General features: G+C 51.7%; 10 protein-coding genes across 10 annotated transcripts; 7 read left to right on the forward strand and 3 right to left on the reverse strand.

The window, feature by feature from the left end:
- Positions 1-423: 423 nt before the first annotated feature.
- On the forward strand, positions 424-1864 carry BO72DRAFT_529956 (putative endoglucanase-1 precursor). The gene is made up of 4 exons (XM_040950272.1): positions 424-1012; positions 1071-1195; positions 1259-1589; positions 1661-1864. Exons 1-4 carry the CDS (start codon positions 732-734, stop codon positions 1725-1727), a joined length of 804 nt encoding a protein of 267 aa, XP_040798619.1. The 5' UTR covers positions 424-731; the 3' UTR covers positions 1728-1864.
- A 156-nt stretch (positions 1865-2020) lies between these two features.
- BO72DRAFT_479327 (FPP/GGPP synthase family protein) lies at positions 2021-3377 on the forward strand (the record flags this gene model as incomplete). The annotated part of the gene is made up of 4 exons (XM_040947571.1): positions 2021-2164; positions 2194-2348; positions 2410-2818; positions 2920-3377. 4 exons carry the CDS (start codon positions 2021-2023, stop codon positions 3250-3252), a joined length of 1041 nt encoding a protein of 346 aa, XP_040798620.1. The 3' UTR covers positions 3253-3377.
- Positions 3378-3632: 255 nt separating this feature from the next.
- BO72DRAFT_450495 (uncharacterized protein) lies at positions 3633-4421 on the reverse strand. Its single transcript, XM_040945266.1, has 3 exons — positions 4165-4421; positions 4035-4108; positions 3633-3893 (listed from the first exon to the last, which is right to left on the reverse strand). The coding sequence occupies exons 1-3, from the start codon at positions 4358-4360 to the stop codon at positions 3765-3767; spliced, it is 399 nt and encodes a 132-aa protein (XP_040798621.1). The 5' UTR covers positions 4361-4421; the 3' UTR covers positions 3633-3764.
- A 1000-nt stretch (positions 4422-5421) lies between these two features.
- On the forward strand, positions 5422-6398 carry BO72DRAFT_450496 (uncharacterized protein). The gene is made up of 3 exons (XM_040945267.1): positions 5422-5480; positions 5663-5737; positions 5844-6398. Exons 1-3 carry the CDS (start codon positions 5472-5474, stop codon positions 5979-5981), a joined length of 222 nt encoding a protein of 73 aa, XP_040798622.1. The 5' UTR covers positions 5422-5471; the 3' UTR covers positions 5982-6398.
- Positions 6399-8020: 1622 nt separating this feature from the next.
- Positions 8021-9770, forward strand: BO72DRAFT_479328 (TauD/TfdA dioxygenase family protein). The gene is made up of 3 exons (XM_040947572.1): positions 8021-8280; positions 8363-9079; positions 9133-9770. Exons 1-3 carry the CDS (start codon positions 8061-8063, stop codon positions 9288-9290), a joined length of 1095 nt encoding a protein of 364 aa, XP_040798623.1. The 5' UTR covers positions 8021-8060; the 3' UTR covers positions 9291-9770.
- A 1531-nt stretch (positions 9771-11301) lies between these two features.
- On the reverse strand, positions 11302-12718 carry BO72DRAFT_450498 (uncharacterized protein). The gene has a single exon (XM_040945268.1). It carries the CDS (start codon positions 12434-12436, stop codon positions 11366-11368), a length of 1071 nt encoding a protein of 356 aa, XP_040798624.1. The 5' UTR covers positions 12437-12718; the 3' UTR covers positions 11302-11365.
- Positions 12719-12779: 61 nt separating this feature from the next.
- On the forward strand, positions 12780-13287 carry BO72DRAFT_196222 (uncharacterized protein). The gene has a single exon (XM_040939563.1). It carries the CDS (start codon positions 12909-12911, stop codon positions 13161-13163), a length of 255 nt encoding a protein of 84 aa, XP_040798625.1. The 5' UTR covers positions 12780-12908; the 3' UTR covers positions 13164-13287.
- A 2003-nt stretch (positions 13288-15290) lies between these two features.
- Positions 15291-16931, forward strand: BO72DRAFT_434697 (uncharacterized protein). The gene is made up of 2 exons (XM_040943248.1): positions 15291-16167; positions 16249-16931. The coding sequence occupies exons 1-2, from the start codon at positions 15465-15467 to the stop codon at positions 16746-16748; spliced, it is 1203 nt and encodes a 400-aa protein (XP_040798626.1). The 5' UTR covers positions 15291-15464; the 3' UTR covers positions 16749-16931.
- A 277-nt stretch (positions 16932-17208) lies between these two features.
- BO72DRAFT_450501 (uncharacterized protein) lies at positions 17209-18534 on the reverse strand. Its single transcript, XM_040945269.1, has one exon. It carries the CDS (start codon positions 18435-18437, stop codon positions 17568-17570), a length of 870 nt encoding a protein of 289 aa, XP_040798627.1. The 5' UTR covers positions 18438-18534; the 3' UTR covers positions 17209-17567.
- A 550-nt stretch (positions 18535-19084) lies between these two features.
- On the forward strand, positions 19085-19847 carry BO72DRAFT_450503 (uncharacterized protein). The gene is made up of 3 exons (XM_040945270.1): positions 19085-19320; positions 19400-19494; positions 19565-19847. Exons 1-3 carry the CDS (start codon positions 19128-19130, stop codon positions 19601-19603), a joined length of 327 nt encoding a protein of 108 aa, XP_040798628.1. The 5' UTR covers positions 19085-19127; the 3' UTR covers positions 19604-19847.
- The last annotated feature ends 2834 nt before the right edge of the window (positions 19848-22681 follow it).

Consider the following 22681-nt stretch of genomic DNA (forward strand, 5'->3'; position numbering starts at 1 on the left):
TGGTATCGAACAATCAAGCGCCCAAGGTATTATCACCTGAGGCATTTTGGCGTTCCATAGTAGTATTAAAATATGTCAAACACCGAAGCAAAGCATCTAAAAGAGTTTATAACATCAGGAGATAGGAGATGTACTCGAAGATCCTTTATCAGATCTCCGAAATGGAAAAGGAGTTGAGAACCTAGGGCTGTCCCTGCCAAGAAGCAGCGCGATCGGCCCACTGCACTGGACCCCCTACAAATTCTGATCTGAATGGTGGAATCTACCACCGGATAGCAAGGATGACTGTGGAGTATGGCATCGAGCCATCTTGGACATAGATAGAGCATCATTTATATGTGGGATGATCTATTTACCTGGAGCTAAGGGCTGCTTATACACTGATCTATCTGCTCTCTACATCAAGCAGACTAAGCTCACCAACGTAATCAAGAAAACTACGCGTGCTAAGCATCTTACACGGCTATCGATGTGGCCTGCAAATCAGAACACCCATCGAAAACCCACCTCTCAATGCCATCCGCTCGCTGTCTCAGAGTGGTTCCATTTGATCCCTTCATCTGCCTCTCCCCACTACCGTTTCAGCTTGTTGCCCTCCCGTCCGCACACCATTAATTTAAGCTTAATCCTTAAGAACAGCCATCGCCTTCCATTCCAACTTATTCTCTCCATTGTTTGCATTCTTCTTTTTGTTGCAATCGTTTCACTCTTTTATTTACACACTCGTTAAAATGCATCTCTCCGCCACCCTCGCCCCCCTCTTCCTCTCGTCAGCGCTGGCGCTGCCCGCCGTCTCCCGCCGCGCTGCTGCGCAGTCGGCCACCACCCTCTGCGGCGACTACGACTACATCATCCTGCAGGACACTCCCTGGATCGTGTATAACATGCTCTACAACGCCGCCGAGACGGTCGGCACCCAGTGCACGGGCTACGACTCGCAGACGACCTCCGCCAACGGCACCAAGGAGGTTGTCTGGAGCAGTGTGACGGACATCGAATACGTGGAGGCTACGTATGTTCCCTTGTCACCATCAACTCCACAAACACATCAACTAACAAGCCGGGTGCAGCAACAACGTGCCCAAGGGCTACTCCTTCGTCGGCCTCACCGCGAACCTCGAGACCAAGATCTCGGCCATCTCCTCCATTCCGGCCGACTACACCTGGACCAGGACCAACACCACTGCCTTCAAGGGTATGCCCCCCATCCCTCCATCTTCGCTCAGCCCTATCCCAGAGCCCAAGCTAACGAGAAAAGGAAACACCTGCTTCGACTTCATGACCAACGACGTCAAAGGCGACTCGACCTCCTCCTCCTCGCACGAGCTGATGCTCTGGCTGCAGTACGAGGGCGGCCAGCTCCCCATCGGCTGGACTGACGGCGCCGTCGCCACCATCGACGATCTGTTCGGCACCTCCTGGAAGCTGTACGAGGGCGTCAACGACGACTCCGGCATTACCGTCAGCTCGCTGCTCCCGGATACCCAGTTCGAGGGGGCGTTCGAGGGCGATCTGCGTGAGTGGCTGATGGCGATGGTCAACTTGGGTCGGTTCACGGAGGAGACTTATGTGAATGTTGGCAATGCGGGGTGAGTTTCTTCTCCTTTCTCGGGGAGTATGTGGTGATTCGGTGATGGGGCTGTTGCTAATGCTGGAGTAGAACGGAGTTCTTTTATGGAAACTCGGTGTTGAATGCGACGCTGGGTCTGCAGATTGATCTGGCTTAGATCTGGGTTGTTGGGAGGTAGTGGTGGTGGCTGAGGGGGATAGTGGGGAGTTGGGCTGCAAGTACCCGCATGCGAGTGCCTCAGGCTGGCCTGCAGATAATTTTGGAGATCAATAGAAAAGATTTATGTATATGTACATGCTGAAGGTTGAATTTAATTACTCCAAAGGGTTGACTGCAGAGTGGGGTACGTAGCCTACAGCACTAGCGGCGGCTAACGTATAGTATACTTAAACGTCAACCTTTGATCAACTCACCCATACCATCCATCACTCCATCCGACTAACCCACACCATGGAACCACAGCCCTTAGAACCACACGATGAGGGAGCCCCCATTATCAGCAAACCCCTGAGACAAACCCTCCTCGCCCCATTCAACCCCGCAACCGCAACCGCAACCGCAGAAAAGGTCTTCCTCCCCAAACCCACCTCCCAAGTCCCCCTCACTAAACCAAAACCCACCAGCTCTGCACAGCACCAATAGAATACACCCAATCCCTCCCCGGCAAAAGCACCCTCGCCAGCTTCATCGACAGTCTAACCGTATGGTTCCCCCTCCGCGACGAATACTCCGCACCCCTGTGTGAGATAACCGCCACCCTCTTCACCACGATCCTCATGTACCCCCCCTCCCATTCCCCCCCTTCATCCCCATTACCCACGTAACGCTAAGAAAACCAGATTAGACGATATAGAAGACTCCTCCCCGCTCCGCCGGGGCCATCCCTCCGCGCACATCAAATTCGGAACCGGTCCGACCGTCAACGCAGCCACTTACACCCTAATGACCCTCACCGCGTCTATCCAGAAGCATCTCGGAGCTGAAGCACTGGACATCTTCCTCGAGGAGATGCAGAACCTGGGTAAGGGGCAGGCACTCGATCTCCACTGGACGTGTGTGAGGGAATGTCCCACGGTGGAGGAGTATTTGGGCATGGTGGATCTCAAGACGGGGAGTTTGTTTCGGTTGGTGGTGCGGTGGATGGCGCTCGGGGCAGGTCGGGAAGTGGATGAGGAGGTGGCGGGGTTGGTTACCTTGCTAGGGAGGTATTATCAGGTTAGGGATGATTTGTTGAATTTGGCGGGGGAGGTGAGTTCTTTCTTTTTGTCTCTGGGTTCTTCTTGGGGGAGGGGGAGGGAGATGAGGGGTCAATTGGGGTAGGGGTGTGATTGCTGATTGTGGTGCTGTAGTATTCGGTGAGTAAAGGTTGGTGTGAGGATTTGGATGAGGGGAAGTTCTCGTTTCCGCTGGTTTGGTTGTTGAGGGTCCAGGCTGGTGAGGTTGGCGAGGAGGTTTATGGGTTGCTTATTGGTGAGGCTGGGGGCAGAAGGGAGGCGGGAGGGGTGTCGGATGAGGTGAAGGGGAGGGTGGTTGAGCTTTTGAAAGGTGCTGGAACGCTGGAGGGTACGGTTAGGGTGTTGGAGGAGATTCTTGAGGGGATACTGGCGGTGTTGGGCGGGCTGGAGGGGAGATTGGGGGTTAATGCTGGGTTGCGGGGGCTGATTTCGCGTCTGAGAGTTTGAGAGCTGCAGTCTTCAACAGATGATTGGTGTCTATGTATGGCTCAGGGAGAGATGAGAGATGGATATGCCGTTTCTTTCTGTACAATGGACTGGCCGAGAGCGTGAGTCTCAGGACGTTTGCCTTGACTTATACACACCCCATGATTATGCGAACAAGGTCCCACTGTAATCCGGGCCACTGCGGTCAGAGGACAGCGACTCGACAGGATAAGGAAGGGTAAAGTTATGACTAGTAGATTCTGAAAGCTCCTGTAGTTCCACACCTCTCGGGTCAATTTGAGCGCTGCAGGTAGGCTTGATAATAGGTATTTCAGTCTTCAGTCAAAACAAGAGGTTATAAGGGACTATTTCAAATGGTCTAGTTCATTCCTCCAAGGGAGGTATTCTCCGGGAATTTGACCTTAACAAGATAGCGATCATTGTCGATCTGCATCAAGACCGACCCTTCAAAAAGCGCAACATGCTTGCACTACTCCCTCTTAACCATGTTTGACTTTCTCAAGTCCATTGACTCAGCGCTTTTTCTCTTCTACCCCCTTCTCCCCAGCCGCGTCCGAGGCCTTGTCGGAAGCCTCGTCCACTGCCTTGCCAGTCGTCTGCCCCGGAATCGGCTTCTGACAGTAAGCAGCCGCGTCGTCTCCCTGGTGAGTATTTATACGTGCGTTAGCCCCACCGAAGAGTCAAAACACCAATCTCGCACAAACCGGACAGGAAATCCAATTCAAATCGCTCATCAGGCATGAAAGCCTGACTATGAGGAATACAGAATAAAAAGAACATACCGAGCCCCCCGCACAACACGCCAGTGCATACCCCCGCGCAACATCACAGTCCGTCGCTGTTGAAACCGCGTCACCTGCTCGTTTGTCAGCTTCCTGTTCTGGAGAGTTGTTTTGCAAGGGGAGAGCGTACATTCAGCGCCCACAGTCCCTAGCAACTCCGGGTCGAGCGCCACACCCGCTCCATCCGTCACGTCGGTGACCGCACCGTCGGCCAGCGAGTTTCGGACCTTGCAGCATTTGAGGTTGTGGTTGGGGTTGCATTTTTGGGCCAGAGTGGTCGCCGAGAAGGAGAGGAGGAGGACGGGGAGGAAAGTAGTGAGATGCATTTCTGAGGGTTTGCAGGTTTCTGTGGCGGAGGAATAGAGATTGGAAGATGGTTGGCGAGTGTTTGGGGCTTGGGTTGAGGTTGATGGTCTCGAGGAATGACAAGTTCTTATGTTACTCCTTGCGAGAATTGAGTTTGTCTCTCTCCTGACGATCGGTTATATGTCAGATGATGGGCATCGTGATCGGCCAGCAAAAGTCTATGATGCATCTACTGGTTTCCAGGGCTACGTCGGTGGTCAAGCCGATGTAGCCGTTCTGGTTGCCTGGCAGATAATCATCGAACCCATCAGACTTCAACGCTTCAAGTCGATCGCAGAAATGAAGTTAACTCAACTGTTTTTCTACAGTCGAGTATAAAGGAAAGAACTGAGGGGAAATGTCCGTAGCAGGGGGCTGCCGTCTCACATGCAATGATATACAGGGTCAGCTGTGATCGGCTTTATTGCATCTTCATAGTGACCTGTCATATGGCTAAGAGCTTGTGCATGGCACTTGACAGTTGACACGGGATTGATATTCGGCATCACAGTACAAGTATATGAAGAGTGCTGACTGTAACTTCCTATGGGTCGCCCTGGCATGTTGTATACCCCGCTTGTCCAAGTCAGTAGGCAACAGATGACAAAAGCAGAAACCGAGCAGCCCTATTACACCCGACTAACATATGATGTATTTAGCAGGTAAGAAAAAAAGACAGCTTCGCCGATCAAGGAACGATATACTCTACACATTTCCATACTGCTCATAACCATCGAAATCGATAGTTTAGATCGCATGGTATGCTCCCACCCATGGAATCGCCCGTGATAACCCAAACCCACAACCTCGGCTCATCCCGACCGAGTTCTAGAACCATTATTCATGCCTCAGGCCTGAAGCTCATCCCCATCAAGCCTAGCGCTCTCTTCCACACTAAGCCCAAACCAGCAAGACCAAAATGTCCGACGGCAGACGATAAGCGCGAGAAAAAAAACTCCCCCTCCCCGCTTCGCCTCCTTTCAGAAAAATTTCCCCCGCATCTCACGCATTCTCTCACTCACACAACAACCCCTAACCTCTTCACCCTCCACCTTTGTTCACACCGTTGCCAGAAGCACCACAACCGTCACCATGGGAAACGTAAGCGACTAACTGACTTTTCTTTCTGCAAGATGCGATGCGACGACTTGAGTCGGGTTCTCGGTCGCATTTATGGAAACGTGGCTGGAGAACCTTGCTCAAGTCGAGCGGACAACACATGCAAATAGACACTGTGACTGCAGTGTCGGCTGATTATCAGATACTTACGACTCATTCTCCAGGGAGCCAAAGCCCAGATGAAGCGCGAGCGCAACGCCAAGGACGCTGGCAAGGGTGGCAAGTCGCAGTTGAAGGCCGTACGTATTTCTTCTGCTTTTGGTCTCGTGTCTGGTGGGGAGTGGAAGAGCAAGAGGAAGCGCAAGAGAAGCAAGGGAGGGCGACCACTTACTCACGCTGCCCTAGAACGAAGCCGCCAAAGACATCATCTGCCAGATCTGCCGATCGACCTTCCTCAAGACGGCCAAGGCTCCCGCCCTCACCGAGCACGCTCAGAACAAACACAACAAGACCCTCCAGGAGTGCTTCCCTTCCTTCGCCTAGAATATCGGAGTCACGAGCGATGGGTGATCGGTGGGATCAGCGGGGTTCGTGCTTGTGAACGAGACACTACGTGCATCTGTGCTGGGGAGTTTTTGAGCGACTGTTCTTGAAGTGCATATTTCTTGGAGATGGAGATGGGGAAGAATTGATACCTTTTGCTTTTCTGTGCGATTGCTGCTTTTCATGGAGAGAGTACGGTTGCATCTCAGTAGTTTGGGCATTGTAGGCAGCGGTCACCAAATTGTGGTTCATGTCGGCTATGACCGTCGTTCGGACGAGCGAGGAGATCTTCATCTAGAATCCGACGAGCTTCACTCCTCTCTAGCGTCGAGGATAGTTTCTTGCAGGAAGGCGAAGTATATCGCGGTGACGTTCTTCAACCAAGCGATCGTCTACCCGAAAGGACCCAATATGCTGCCCAAAGTATCCCCATACCGATCACATATGATCGAACTATGGTAGCATTATTCATGATGCGTAGGCCAAGATCGTCACTGCATATGATGGGTCTGATCAGATCTGGACAGGGCTTGTTGTCCCTCTGCGACCAATGTCCAACAGGCAGCACGTCTTTCATTGTCCACTATTTGCCGTCTGCCCTCAGTATCACCGGTGCGATAATCGCCTCACTCAGTGTCTTATACATGTAGTCTCGCATCCTGGGGCCAGTCGAGGTATTCGTAAATCAATCTTCACATAGGCTACAGCTGGTGTAAAAAATCTTCTCTGCGTTTATGTACACTTGGTCCCACGGAGTATGTCGCCATAGGATACCCGACTGGCAGTGGTCGGCCTTACTTCCGGGGTCTCTGTCGGGAACAGACAACTGAACAGGGTCGACCGTATGCGACCGGCAGCATCTCCGTCAGCTTTCCTCAGTCGATCAGTGTCCGAGCTCTTTTTGCGTAGTGTCCTCTATTGAGCAGTTCGTGCTTTCATCGCATTCTCCATAGTCTGTGATTTTATGTGGTTTCCGGAAGCCCAGTCGCAGACAAGATTCCCGCGTACAACCAACCCTAAGAAGTACGGATCCTGTAAGAGAATCGGTATCGCTTGAGGGAGAGTAGATCCAAGGTAAACCGATCAGTGAGCAGTTTTCGCCTTCACCTTGCGCCATCCTGCGGACAACTACAACAGACACCATCATTACTGTCCCTATTCTTCGGCAAAGATATTCACCTTTGTCGCTCCAACCCTATATGCGTTGGCTCGCCTAACCCACACATCGCAGTCAAGTCATCATCTTGTTGATCCATGTCCTGCATGCAGAAAGTCCAATACGCCCCGAGAGGATGCATGCTGGAGCTAGAGGTTGTGCTACTTGGGCTGCAGCAAGCTACCCCGTTTCATACATATTGCGTGGGATAGCTTCAATGGAATGAAGTTGGGACGGGGTTCAGTCCGATGCTGCTTACTACTGGCTGCGAGACTGCAAGCCTCGCAACTGGTACTCTCCACGTTTATCAGGAGGTGGTCCTAAGGACTAAGTACGAATTAGCTGCCAGCTTCAGAACCCATGATCTGTACGACAATACTTTGCGGAAGTCGAGTTTTGGACGTGTTGTGTCCGTTGTGGGAGTTTTGTCGGCCACTGTCTCGATAATTGATGTCTAATTCGATAGATACGGCGACATTGGATGCAGAAATGTCTAGCCAGCCGAATCCTATCTGGTCATTGTCTGTCTAGCATGACGTGGAACCCCCCCAGTACCCCTTCGGCCATCCTCCGGCAGAAAACCAAGAACCGATGACGGGACTCGGCAATCCGTAAAGAGAAAACATGTCCGATAGGACAAGAGACTTACGGATTGAAACTTGATAAGATGGCATATTGCGCCATAAGGCGACATGCGGGGTACATCAAGTGCCGGAGTGCTGATGCATTGTTGGTTGGTGGTTGCATAACATGCTTCGCGGATTGCGTGATACGTCCGGGATAAGGTGGGATGTGTTGACTGACTCGCCTGGCAAGACATGGCTTTGTAGTGATTTAAATAGACGGAAAAGACGATTGTCACCACCCCTCCATCATCTACCAGATTGAATCAATCGTACCAATTCCTTGCTCGGACCTTCACCATGGCTCCCGGGATCAACGAAACGCCCATCCCCATCCACCCGCACCCCGACGCGGAAAGACAATACCCCAAGCCCCTCAAGGTCAGCGGCGCCTTGGACAAGTACGAGTATGAAGAAACCACCCCCGTGATCGGACGCGAGTATCCGACCGTCAACATCGTCGATGACCTGCTGAATGCTCCGAACGCGGACGAATTGGTCCGCGACCTGGCCATCACCAGTACGCACACTACCTACCCCACAACAACCCTAACTCCCGCCCCTCTCTCTTCCCTTCCACTCCACCCAACTAACAAGCCCAGTCTCCCAGCGCGGCGTCGTCTTCTTCCAGGCGCAGGATAACCTCACCGACGCCCTCCAAAAACACCTGGTCCAACGCCTCGGCGAACTGAGCGGCAAACCCGCCACCTCGACCCTCCACATCCACCCGGTGCTCAACAACACGAACGAGTTCGGCGTGGGCGACGCCGAAATCAGCACGATCAGCTCACTGGCGCGCAAGAAGCTTTTCGGCCCCAGCCACGCCCTCAACCGCCGCAAATACGACTCCGCCCAGTGGCACTCGGACATCCAGTTCGAAGCCGCCCCGGCCGACTACACCTCCCTGCGGCTGACGCAGCTGCCCCGCACCGGGGGCGACACCCTCTGGGCCTCCGGCTACGAGATCTACGACCGGCTCTCGCCGAAGTACCGCGCGTTCCTGGAGGGGCTGACGGCGACGTTCTCCGGGGACGGGTTCCTGAAAGCCGCGGAGCGGAATCCGGAGGAGGTGCGCATCTACACGGAGGCGCGCGGCAGTCCGTTGAATGTGGGCAAGGGGCTGACGGCCGTGCATCCAGTCGTCCGCACGAATCCGGTGACCGGGTGGAAGAGTGTCTTTGCGATTGGGCCGTTTCCCAAGGTGATCAATGAGTTGACAGGGGAGGAGTCGGAGGAGGTGTTGGGCAAATTTAGGCGGGTCGTCGCCGAGAATCATGATTTGCAGGTGCGGTTGAAGTGGAGGAATGCGAATGATATTGGTGAGTTTGCGGCTTTTGCTTCGGGTAGGAGGGTTGGGCTAATGTGTCGGCAGCGATCTGGGATAATCGGAGTGTGTTCCATACGGCGACATTTGATTACGAGGGGCTTGGGGAGCGGTTCGGGCATCGTGCCGTGGGTATTGGCGAGGCGCCGTATTTGGATCCGAAGAGCCGGTCGAGGACGGAGGCGTTGGCGGAGGAGGCGGCTTGATGGCGGCGGTGGGTTTGTGCAGGTTGTCTTCGGACGGAGTCCTCGGAAATAGGTTGGGTGATGCTTGGTGCAGGAATCTCGTGGCTACTGACATCAAGCCCTCGAACAGCTTTTTATCTGTTCTGTATCGAGTGTAGAGGCCTTTTTCCCTGCTATGGCGTCTCTAGATGAGTGACAGATTTAGATATTGCAACTGAGCCAGGTCATGACCAGTTGCGGTTCTACAATAACCTTACTATCTGCTACGTTATCCGGACAACAGTTGACCTCATATATACACCGGGAAACTAACTTTCGATGAGATGGGAAAGGCCAGGCGAGGAGCTCCGTTGTATGTTTTTGCTTCACCCTGTTCCATTGTTTCTGAAACTTGAAAAAAGACAAAAGAAAAATCAGCAAAATGGGGTATCCCCATCGTGTCCCGGTTCTATATATACCATTCACGCGCGTCGACTTCTTCCCTTGCTGAATAGCCTCTCTTCCGACCTGAGGGAACCTATAACAAGTTTCAGCCTGCTGTCGAGTTCCAGCCTACTGAATGCTCGATGTATCGGATGCAAGACTCGGCCAAATGTGCACTGGACAGGCTCGATTGACGATGATACCGAGAGCCAGATACAAGTACCAAGAAGATATTCTGGTGAGGGTCTTCGAAGGAGCATGCGAAGAACGAGTCGGATCAATCTTAATCTAAATTTCATGATAAATATTTTAAATATTGAGAAAATATTAGAATGTTCTAATTTTATATAACATCTCCAAGTCCAAAACTAAAAAAGATTAATTTCTAATTATAATTTTATTAAACTTCTTATCATTATTTATGATTGAAGATCTCTTTTTTAAGATAAAAAAAGAACAAAAGTTTGTATAGAATTACTTAAAAGCTAAATTTACTTCAGTCAAGAATCTTTATTCAGTTGTAATGGGAAGTCGAGTTCTTGCAGATTCCGTCTCCAATCTACAAGCAACTTAATTTACTTAAGTATTTGGAGTGATGTATAAAGGAGTATATGTACAAGCCCCTATCAGATACCTGTCGTTTTTTACAAGTTAGTCTTTGTACTAACCCAGAATCCTAGCCCTCTATCTTTACCCTGTTATCCCCCGTAACCAGCGCGAAGCTTGTAAAGACACTACCCTACCTTTAGGCGGCGATGAAGACGGACTTTTCTCCCGTATTTGTCCTTAAGGGAACTCTAGTCGTGTACAGTATCTATGCTATGTATTGTCGAGTCGATTTGTACAGCCGAGATATTAATAACTTCCGTCCCAGGTGCTGGGAGGATGGCACATTGCAGTGGCAGCTGCGCTGGGGCTATCTATTGCTTAATAGCCGCCCGTGTATCTGTTTTGATTGGCGGTATGCTTTGACTGAAGCGAGCTGTGCTTTATCCGCATAGTCTAAGAATGCCAGGGGCTGGAGAGTCGGAATTCTGGGCCTTGGGAGGGAAATCCGGGCCTTACGCTTTGCTCGAGGAATGGGACGCTTGTTGGGCTGATTCACTAAGTAAAGAGGGAAAATCCGATGTCTTGGTATTATGCCCGTACGAAATGCAGTGCTTATCTAATTCTCTTGTGAATTAACTGAATAATTAAGTGTTTTTTGCTGGGACGGGCTCGGTATATTGACGCCTGAGGAATTGTATGGCCGAACGTTTATTGGATGACTTCGGGTCCAGGCACCCTCATGCGAGCTTGTGTGTTATCGCGTGATACTTGCACCCTGCTTAGTATGTCTGAGTCAACATGGAGCTGCCTGATGGCCTCATTTGTCTATATAATATGGTTGCCGCCCACTTCTCCCCAAGGCTCCAAAGCATCACCTACAAATCTAAGCTCTTCGAAATGATCGTCCCGTCTGCCATTGAGTCAGGCTCCTTGTTGACAGTTTCTGTTGCGATATTCCTTGCAATCTTCTGATGTTTGGATCCATTACCGTTTCTGGTAGGCCCTAGTTCGACTTGCGTCTTACTATCTATCTATTCTTAAAGTGGAAAATTGCTCGAATACAAGTTGACATTGAACTACAAAACTGACACAAGATTCACCTTCAGCTCTTACAGCCACAGTATTCAGTAAAAGGCCTTGATCCTCCGGACCAGGTGGTAACGGGGGCTTGACACTTGAGCCTCGCTGTTTCGCCAGCACTCCGGCCAGGCGTAATTGGGGCTGGCGAACAAGGGAAGGCATCTCCCATCAGTACTCCACCAGAACCCATAGAACTCCGACTTGTCCTGCTGCTGCTGCAAGTGGGCGACTACGTTGTCGCCCGCGTCGCAATTCTTCTGCGTGTCCTGGACGGACTTGGTTTCGCAATAATAGTTGCACAGAATCTCCCACTCATTCCAGGTCTTGTCGGGATTGAGTGTGGTGAAAGTCATTGCATTGAGCCTGTTATCCCTGCAGAGCCCATCCAAGTGCGCATTCGTGACAGCCTCAACCAGATCCTGGTTCTCCTTGGACAGAGGATCTTTGATGCGCGTGCCTCGTCTAGTGGTGATGATCTGGATCTGAGCCCTCGCCTCGTCGAGTGCCTTCTGCAGCTGCGCTTTGGCATCCTCGCAGGCTTTCTTTTCTGCATTGCACTTGGTGATGTCGCCCTTGGGCTCCGCCTCGCACTGCGTCAGCTTGCGGTTGCACTCGTCCGTGGCCGCCTGAGCCTGCTGGAGCGCGGCGGTCTGCTTGTCTCGCTCGGCCAACGCATCTTTCAACCGGCTGTCGCAGGTCGCGCCGTCATGCTCGCAGTTCGACAGCCTCTGCGTGCAGGCAGACCTGTCCGCATTGCATTGCGCCACAGCCTGATCGATCTGGGAGTTGCAATCCTTGGTGCACTGCTCCTTGGCTTGCTCGATCTGGCCCTGGCAGTCTTTGGTGCACTGCTCCTTGATTTGCTCGGTTTGAGTCTTGCAATGCTTGCTGCACTCCTCCTTGGCTTGCTCGATCTCGTGCTTGCAGTCATGGCCATCGCTACATTGACCCGGGCCACTCTTTTGCAGCAGGATATAGGTGTCATCGCTGCCAGTGGTGACATCTTTATCGCCTAGATAACAGTTCTGAAGCGTCGTGTCCCAGCTGGCCCAGTAGCAGCGGGGGTCGCGGGTGCATTCCTGCATGCATTGAGACCCAGCCAGGCCCTCGTGCATTGAATACCGACCCGCCCATTTGCCACAGGTATAGGTATAGACCTCGCCATCAACGCAGACCGTTCCGCTCGCGGTCCCCGAAGCGCAGCATGACTTGAGAGTCGGGTCAGTTGCACAGGAAGAATAGGAGGAAGAAGGAGCCGGGTCAACTTGGCTGGCCGCACAGGCGAAGAATGCATAAAGTGCCAAATTGGAGAAAGGAAAGTGACGCATCTTCGATTCTCTTGTGCCCCAATGCTGATTGAACTGAGGTTTAGATTATGCGCGTTTCACGAAGGGCAGTTTGAACAGGAGTTGTTTTTTCAGGAACAATCATCTACTACACAGCTATATACAGTTCCTGCTATGCTGATAGATGATGCTTTGAGTTGAACTGACATTAACGTCAAGACTCTTCAGCATGCAACGAAAGAAAGACTAGACCCCTCGGTCCCCATCTGCTAGGTGTAGCCTTGATGGCTCTGATGCAGCAATGACTTCATTTCGAATCCAGAGGCAGGTCCTGGAAACCTCCGGCTCACACTTGAGAGAAGCCTACCCTCATCATGCACTTTCCCAAAAACAGTGTACGATCCTGGACTTCCGTGACGGCCGCTACGGCACAGCTAACCTAGTGATAAGGATGATGTATGTCATGACTAGGAAGTTAGACCGCTGGCTCTTCCCATACTGTTGCTACGGTGTGATTCTGATGAGACTTTTGATACCAACCGAACACTACGCGTAATCCATGCACGGTCTTGGACTCGAACAGAGTTTGTGATCCACAGTCGGAGACCTCAGCTCGAAATCCTCCATGAACGAAGACAGGAGAATCTCTCAAGCGTAGAGTCAGTCAAGAAGTAAAACCTGACGCCACGATGATCGCCATATTCTTTGCCATGAGGTTGTCGGAGTCGATGAGGTCAAGACGTCTATAGATGCCGGCGGCGGCTCATCCCGACTACAACGAATCCAGGTTATTTATTTGGCCTCATGGACTCGCGAGTTCCAGTTCCAGTTCACCAAGAGCCACAATCCACAATCCTCACCTCAATCTCCATTCCCACCTTGCAACAGATCCTACCGTCACCGTCCAATTCCGCAACCCTAGGTTGGTACCCCAGACACGAAAATTGGTGTCTTGCCCACAAGCTCACCCCCCCTCGGGGGCTCTCTTTAGATCAAAATGAAGACCCAAGCCGTTCTCAGCATGCTCGTTCTCCCGCTGGCTGTGCTTGTCCAGGGACAGAGTGCAACTTCCAGCGATCCGAGCGCTGCATCGAACACCCCAGCAAGCTCATCGCCGGGTACCTTCCAATACCCCCAGGGCGACGATTGCCTGAACTGCCAGAAGGGCCCCGCGAGTGTCTGCGACACTTGCACCACAACCCTCCTGCCCTACACCAGCTATATGCCCCAGCAGTACCACGCGTGGACCGAGACCAAAGTGATGTGCACCGGCACACCTCCCCCGCCTAAAGCTTGCCAGACCCACCTTTAAACTGATTTGTGCTCCCCTATCCGCGAAGATCCTTAGCGCTAGGTCTTTGGCTCCATAACTCCTCTATTCTCAAGTGTCGGCATCGCTCATTAAAGATAATCACAGGCTTTTTTTTGGACTGGTTTATCCTTCTTTCCAATTTGTTGATGATTTGGGTAGTGATTTCGGGTCTACAGGGGTTTGCCCACGTCTTGGACAGGCACGAATGTGAAAGCAGCACCAGTTCTGTAGCTACAGAGACATAATATCAAATCCTTGGATAGGGCGATCCAGCGTGACAAAGTAGACTCGTACTCATGACTTTTATCTTATTACGTCAAGAATTACATGAAGCTGTATCGACTACACAAAGCAGGTGATTCCACTTTCACAAAGATATTTCATCCTGTGCTGTGAACCGAGGGCATTCTGGTCCAACTGAGTGGTTCAGCTACTAGAAGCCCTCGAATCAAGCTGGATTTCTAAAGTGATGTACCCTCTCGGGACAGATAATTTACAATTCTCTGATTCCGGTATGGAGCCACAACAAATTAGCTCTCTTTAGCATCAAAGTATTACACTTGCAAGTTCATCTTTCATTAGATGGATCTCACAGTATTGAAGTAGATTTTATTTCAAGAAAAGATCACTAAAATCATCAAATGAATACATCTATATACATTTTGATACAAAGGTACTCTGAAGAAATGGTGTCTTTTTTTTTCGGCCTCCTCTCTCTTCTACTACAGGTTCAATTACCGATTGCAGCCAAAGCGCTTGACCTCCGTTCGCTGCTTCCACCAGTGAGTATCGAAGAGTTCAGAGTAGTAGACCTTCAGTTCCTCAGTCTCTCAGTTCTCAAGTTGGGGCCGGGAAGGCACCGTACAGTATCACTCCGGGGGTGTCGGACTGGGTACTACCGGGGTAAATCCTACTCAGTCGAGTATAGACAGGGAGACTGGGCCTAAGACTCCCTGACAACCCGGACCACGACTAGTCAATTACGGTAATCTGCGAAGAAGGCCCAGTCTTGAGGGAATCCATTGTGCGTGCGTGAGTCCGAGACAGCCGGGCTGAAGAGATCCGCCGTTTACGGAAGGTCTCGAAGTAACCGCTGTGTAATGCAGCATGAAATGTGGCAGCTGAATGCGACAACAGATGGCTTGTACTGGAAACGTGAGGGTGGGATGACCACTACGAGTCTTTCGGTTAGTTAGGTCTACCAGTAAGGTGCCACTGTCATCGAACGAGGATGCCCGATGCCACGCACCCCACCTGGAGGCATATGGGAAAGAGACGTAGGTCAAGACGTCAACGACATTTTATTTCTGCTATTGTACGCGGAGAGAGGCCTCCCACTCCACCCCGGTCCCCTCCCCCCCTAGGGCCCAACCAGGATACGCCAACACATCCTACCGTCACAAGAAGAAGAAAAAGAGCAGAGAGCTACAAAGGCCGCTTCACATCCAAAGCACTGATCGTCGACCTCCACTGCAAATCTAACCCTCAATCATTGTCCATTGATTTGTCCCCTCTCAGGACTCCTCATTCGGCGCACGAAGAACAATGAATATGCATCTTCTCCTGGCCACCGGGGCGCTGGTCCTTCAGACTGCTTTAGGTCTTGCGCTCCAAGCCAACACGAATGGGGGATTGATCGTCTTCGAGATCAAGCCCAATGCCAACATCACGGGCCACTCCATCACCTTCGAGGACGCCGACTGCCCGCCGTCCCTCTCCTGCCAGACAACCCAAAAGTGCAAAGACAGCAACGCGGTACCCTCCATCCTGGACCTGCCTCCGAAAAAGTACTTTGCTTGCTGCACCTACGGCACGCACCTGCTGGGGAGCCCCAAAACCGCCTGGGACTGCTGTGCCGACGGCCACGAGTTGGCGGGACCCTCCGGCCAGGGCGATTACCGCTGCTGTCCCACCGGCAACATCTACACGGCAGGCAAGTGCGCGGAGTGTACGGGTGGGAAGACGCGAGTCGACAACAAATGTGTCTGCCCGGAGGGCATGATCGAGGGCCCCAAGGGGGACTGCCAGCCGCCGCAGACCTGCCCCCAAGGCAAACGCCTCGTCGCGGGCAAATGTATCTGTCCGGAGGGCATGGTCGAGGGCCCCCAAGGGGACTGCCAGCCGCCGCAGACCTGTCCCCAAGGCAAACATCTCGTCGCGGGAAAATGTGTGTGTCCTGACGGAATGGTCGAAGGGGAGAAGGGGGGCTGCCAGCCTCCGGTGGAGTGTCCGTCCGGGGTGGATCCAGGTACGTAGGGGCTTTCTCTTTTCCGGTAGAATGGTATAGGTATGGGAGCGGCGCACTAACCTTGGAGCCCACTCGGGTTAGGCAAATGCTACTTGATCTCCCGTCAGAATGGGCAGTACCTGTCCCTCGGAGAAAAGGGCGAATACTCCTTCGCGCTACCGGACGGCCATCGTCTCATGGGCCGCTTCCAGGTCTGTACGGAGCAGAGCTGTAGTTCCTCCCATAAATCCGTCAACCCCAGCGACACTTGTTATCTGCGGGACACCTTCAACGGAGGTGTCTGGGTTGACGGGTCATCGAACGGACGGCACATCTCTCAGACCACAGATTTCCAGAGTGCTGGTAAGTTCAGCCTGACTAAATGGGGGCTGGGCTCCTACTGTCTGGGCGGATCAGGCGGAGGGGTTGGGGCGGCCTGCTCCAGTGATACTCCAGGCATTACCTTCCTCCCCGGCAGCCCGCAGACATGTTTCCCAGTGATCCTCACTGAGGTTCCTTGCGACACGAAGAGTCACTACAACAGTTGTGGGTGGGGAGTTAGGCCTCCGGGAAATGGAAAGGTTGCTGCTGATGAATTGTAGTGGTGTTGTCAGGTTAGGGCTTGTCGTACGGAATGCCCGGAACTATGTCACGGTGCGGACGATTGTCTAAAATGAGGAATCCTTTACTGTTTTTTTTTCATCTTCTGTTCTCTCTTAAGTTTTCCTTTCTTTTGGCTTTCTCTTCTTGTTCAACAAAAAAAAATAACACTAACTGAGTTCTTTTCCCCCATTGTCTATCTGCTTGCTTGGCTATTTCTAGTGGTGACAGGTTGACAGCGGCTGTCATCGAACTTGGTTAAATATAGGCTTTCCCACCGAAACTTCAAAAAGAAAAAAAAGCCACAGAATTCATCTCGAGAAGAATGATGTGGGGCATTTCGGGGCAGGCTCCCAGCCCCAGGAGAAGGGCGAAATGTACAGTACTAAATTATGTATGTGTGTATGCCGCACTCCTTACTTCCCTCGTTCGGGACGACCCCAGGTGCTATTTTAAATTTGTGGAATGTCGCCTCATCCAATGAAATGTCCAGATACTACACGCTACTACTCCGTACTTCATTCGGGAATAGGGAATGTCTCAAGATACGGAACCCCTATGGATATAAGGCAATTTCTCTTCGCTGCTTTACTACACCAAGCTTGGCCTAACTTCGCGCGACTTAAGCGGCAGTTCCCCAACTTGGGCACCAGTGTCTGACCAAGCCTAACCGAAGGAACTTTTTGGTTACCAAAAACCGTGACCTGTACCGTCATCACATGTTTGTGGCTTTTAAGAATGCCAAAACAATACAGGACTGTGACACGAAGATTGCAGTCTCCAAATCCCCCGCCCCTTGCTTGCCTCGAGGTCATTCCCCCTCACAGATACTCATCTGCGTGACTACCGTAACAGACCTCAAAACTGTCCTCAAAGGCCACCCGATCCGACCAACAGACCCCCTGCACGGTGGTATGGGTCTGTTCGTGCAGAACATCGCGGTCTCGCAGGTAGAACCGGCCGCTAAAGTCGCGGAAGGTAAAGATCTGCTGGTCGCCGCCGGTGACAATCAGACCATCGTCTTGGTCGTCGAGTCCCACGCGCAGCGACTTGCCCTTGGCGGTGGACCAGGAAATGGCGACGTGGTCGGAGTAGATGAGGGGCACGCGCTCCTTGGCCTTAGGGGTCCAGGGGGTGCCCGCGGCGTCGGTGATGGTGATGGTGAAGCGTGACCGCTTCGTGTCGGACAGGTAGATCATGCTGCCGTCGCAGTACCAGTAGCTGGTGGTGTAGCCCCGGCGCCGCACGAAGAAGCTGTAGCCCGACAGCGTGTCGAACTCCCGGTCGCCATGGCCCAGCTCCGGCAGAACGCGCGACATGCCGTTGCTGTAGGCCCCCATCCAGTAGCAGAGCATCTTGCCCTTGATGGGGTGGAACACGGAATCAGTCTCGCCGGTGTCGGAGGTGAGCGCCACCGCCGCCCCCAGTCCACTGAAGGCTTCGAGGTTGTTCTCGCCGATCTGCACCGTCCAGAACCGCGGTGACGCACGCGTGATGGCCTGCGGTGTAAAGTGTCGATCACCATAGGTCGGTCCCCTGGGGACCTTCAGCGTCCGGCCTAGGTTTTCCTGGAGGATCCGGAAGCAGTTGTCGGCGGTGTTGCGATCGGCCGAGATGAACAACCACACCCAGTACGGGACACTGTCGCCAGCACTGTAAGGGCTGGCGGCGATGTAATGCGAAAAGACCATCTTGGACTGTAGGGGATAAAAGAATGGCACGATGGCTGTTGGCTCTAAGTGAGAAACGATAATGTTTACTTTAGATAAGGGAGCACTCAACGTGGAGCTGGAGACAGAGTTGGTTAAGTATTTGCAATTTCCCCAATGAGATAGGGATAGGAAAGATCGTACACGTCACGACTGGAATTCTGGACTCATGTCGTAATCTAGCCTGCATGGAATTGCGGTTTAGATTGACTGCATCTCAAGATTACATGTCCTGAAAGCAGTCCGGGCCAGACCCAGTGGGTATCCCAGCTCCAGAGTGATGAATAGAACAAGGTGGGCCATGTCTGTCCCCCTCCCTCCGTAAACAGTTATGACCTTTGTTCATGACCCGTGGTAGTCAGTACTGGAGCACTGGAAGCATACGCCCGCATCATCTCATGCCATCAGAGTCAGAGAATAGAGTTCGATCTCAGAGATTACGGCATAGACTACTGTGGATCACCGCCGAAGACATACCCTCAAAATCGCATCGATTCTATCATATGACAGCAGGGTGAGGTGATATCACTGACAGGCCGACAACCTCAGTACGTAGCACTTAATCGAAGAGGATCAGCACATTTCTGGCAAGGGGTCTGTCTCCCCATTGCATCCATCTTTGAAAATTCCTCTTCTCAATTGATCTTCCTCACCCTTGGTAACACTGCTAGCATGCGGCCCATCCTTCTAGTCCCTCTATTCTCTCTCAATTACACGCGACTAATGGTCGCGGCCCAGTCTTGCCCCGGAACCCTACGCTGCTGTCGAAACGTCTATGCTGCCGACAATCTCTCCTCGCCGATCCCCGGCCTTCTCGACACTTACGGGAACGGCGCGCCCGTTGGCGCAGGGGTGGGTACCTTGTGTAAATTCACCTCCGTCCCTTGCTGCACCTTTCAAGTGTCCTGAGAGTGTTCACTGCTATCATGACTAACATCACCAAGGCGTTGATTACCCCAGTAACGAGACCTGCGAGCAGAGTTTCGACCGCTGCCTTCAGTCTGCCTGTTGTGCAGCCAACCAGAGCCAAGCATTGCAGGTACGTTCAGCCCCGATCCCCACTGTTATTGCGCCTACTGCTGGTCCGGGCTGATGTAGCACTTGTCAAGGAGAGAGGCATATCACTCGACTGCGCTCTGGCCCAGTAGTTGAGTGGTGTTTGCGGTTCCCATGGAATTCTCGTCATCAGTTGTAAGAGTTCGATCTTTGTGCCGGTTCAATTGGGAAGTGCGCCATGCTGCAGGCAGAAAATCCACAGTATCTGTTCTAGTGTTGAGTGGAATGTTGAGCTATGCTTTTCAGACTTCTAGTGGAGACGCAAACGCATGGACTTCAATGACAACATCTTCTACCCGAGCCGAGTTGATAACACAGTCGACCGTTTGTATCCCGGGCTCTTTTTATTTCTTGTTTTGCACGTATATGTTTTTGGATAGGGAGTATATCATTCTTGTATTAATAGACTACGTCAGTCTTAGACTACTGTCTGCAGCTAGCAAAATCGAGGAGGCATGATTTCTGTTGCAGTTGGTAAAAGATAGCTGTCCAACCTTGTAGCATAAGCCCGTTGTTGATTTCAATAGCGAGCCTCTCTTGTCTCAAATCAGCATCGCCTACGGCGGAGGATCCACTTCTTTCTTTTGCGACTTCAATTTGGGTGATCTCCTTGTGACGCGTTTCTTCTCCAGTTTATTGATTATCTTACTGTATAGAACTCAACCCTTTGATTTCCTCGTTCGTGGCATCATCTTCCTTGGGGTACTATTTGGTTCTTCAGAAACTGTGACTTTTTGCGGCGCGAGGGAATTTCTTATATCAACATATCAACAGCCTGCCAGATGAGGATCACTCGGTAATAGGGTCCAATGGCATTGCCCTGAGCAGCGGCCAAAAATGGCGTCTGGGGCTTGCTCGAGCAGTATTTGCGGCGCAGAACTAGGATGGGGCAGAGACGGAGATGCCTCACACAACACACGCAGCGATGCCTACGAAGAGGCTCATCTGAGAATATTTTCTTGACCATTGCGAGTACCATTCATGTTCCATAGCCGACTAGTCTCAGTCTAATCAGTTTCATCATTACCACAACACTAGAATATTGAACAGACTCGGGACCCGTGAGCACCTTCTTACTATACTGGAAGAACAAGATTCACGCTTCTAGATGCTAGTAGAATTGCAAACCCAACTAGAATTATTATACAGGGTTCCTCGGCTGGGTAACGTAAGACAGCCCACGTTTGCCTTTGTTCCCGGGGAGCCCCTCTCACGATCTCACGCTATCATCCCTATGCTGGTATCTGGACAAGATCGTGGACTATGACCATGATGACTGTACTAGATGAGGTTACCAGCAATGCTGCCCCCTAACCCTGCTAGAGCAATGCCATCGAGACTAGGGTATCGCCTGAACCGTGCCGGAATGACCGGCCTCACTCTCCACTCCCTTAATCGAAAGCCTCTTTCACCCTAGTCCAGCCGAACTTAACTCGTTGCAATCGGTTTTACTCAATCCGATACGCTAACTGGCTAGACGCACTTGATATCTTCAGCAGCAAGGATCACTCTAGTCATTTCAGTCGATCAGTCAAGCACAAATCCAAGTACTACTTATGTGAAGGCTGTAGCTTTGTGAGACAGATTCCGTTAGACCAGAAAACCAAGAAGCCAACCCTGACCTTGATGCTGAGATTCGAAAACACTATTTATCGATCGGGTTGCTGGAACACGTGAGCGATCTAGGGATCTGGAGTGGCGACACCGAGCGGAGAAGACCCCACCTGTGCATCGTGATGGCCACTGACCATAGATGACATTGGTTCTGAGTGATAATAGGGCCCCTACAGGCTGAAGAACCACTCAAAGCACATACTTCGGTAGTATAGCTGCCCAAACTGTGGTATCAAGCATAGTAAGGTAGCCATCGGTTTCTATCATTTCTTTCCACCGCAACAGGCGCAGATAAACCCTGAGGTGGTGCTAGTCAACTGCATCGCTAGAAAGGTATATAATTGGCCTCGTATCCAGTGCACGAGATCTCGGGAGGACCCCCGCAGATCGGTATTTTGAATCTAGATCTGAGGCCATCAGCAGACATCGACGAGCCAACAAGTTGGGCAGCCTAGATCTAAGCTTATCTGCATAGCCTCAGACAATCTAGACATTGCGTGGATACCTCGTACATTTCCATCATGGGAATTCTATACCGTGCATTCGTGACCTCCATTCGCTGATGTTTAGTCTCGACCTACACAATTATCATCCGTGCCCAAGTCATCTGGTATCAAGTCCATAGGTCCCAGGTATTTAAAGAGCTGCGTTGCGCCTGAGCTGATTGACAGAATCGTACTACAACAGCACACTCACTCCCGGGTGAGGACTGCCAAGAGGGATCCATTTTCGATGGGACTGAGCTCCTTCGTTGCAGCATTTGCGCCTCGGGTCTGTCGGATTCTGTTCCCAGGAAGGGAATAATCTATCTGTCCGCACAACAAACGCTCTGAAACGCCTGACCGGCGGATTCGAAGGGAGCTCATCCAAACGAGGACCCCGCAAATGTCCACGGCGGACATAGACCCGTTCGGTCTTTGATCTCTTCAAAAGAAAAGATCCGCCCGGTCACCTTCGACATTGAAGAGCATTCAGACAGTTGCGATCCGCCCCTCTTCTTCACTTGTTGGGCGTAACAACCCAGAGGATAAGCTCCAAGTAGTTGCAGAACGCCGAATACGCCAAGCTGGCTAGTCTTGGATACCCTGCAACCGTTGGCGAGGAGTCACTGGTTTCGGCGACGGCGATCTTGTAGATCCTATGCTGTGGACTTTGGCCTGGGATTTTTTATCCAAGTCTGCATACCTGGTCCGGAGGTAGGTAGAACGGGAGTCTGACAAGGATGCTATACCTCTGTTGGCTTTGGACATCATAATTTACTCAGACTGTTCCGACTCGTCTCTCCTCCGAGCTGAAAGACGGATATTGTAAGAAAATGCAGGTGGTTTGACTCGAAGGTGAGATGAAGAAACACTCCAGACATCTCGAGGGCTGGTAGAGGAAACGGTTCACTCCAGATGGGCACTCTAACATTCATCAGCAGCGAGTGATTCACCTTATATTGATATTCAACTCGATCATTGTCGTATGTGAATAGAGTTGTCCCTGTGTAACATCGATCTTGACCAACTTAAATTCACCACGTTGCTTCTTATTAACTGAGATAATACATCCCA

This window comes from Aspergillus fijiensis (assembly GCF_003184825.1).
Source record: "Aspergillus fijiensis CBS 313.89 unplaced genomic scaffold BO72scaffold_46, whole genome shotgun sequence".
Taxonomy (NCBI): domain Eukaryota; kingdom Fungi; phylum Ascomycota; class Eurotiomycetes; order Eurotiales; family Aspergillaceae; genus Aspergillus; species Aspergillus fijiensis.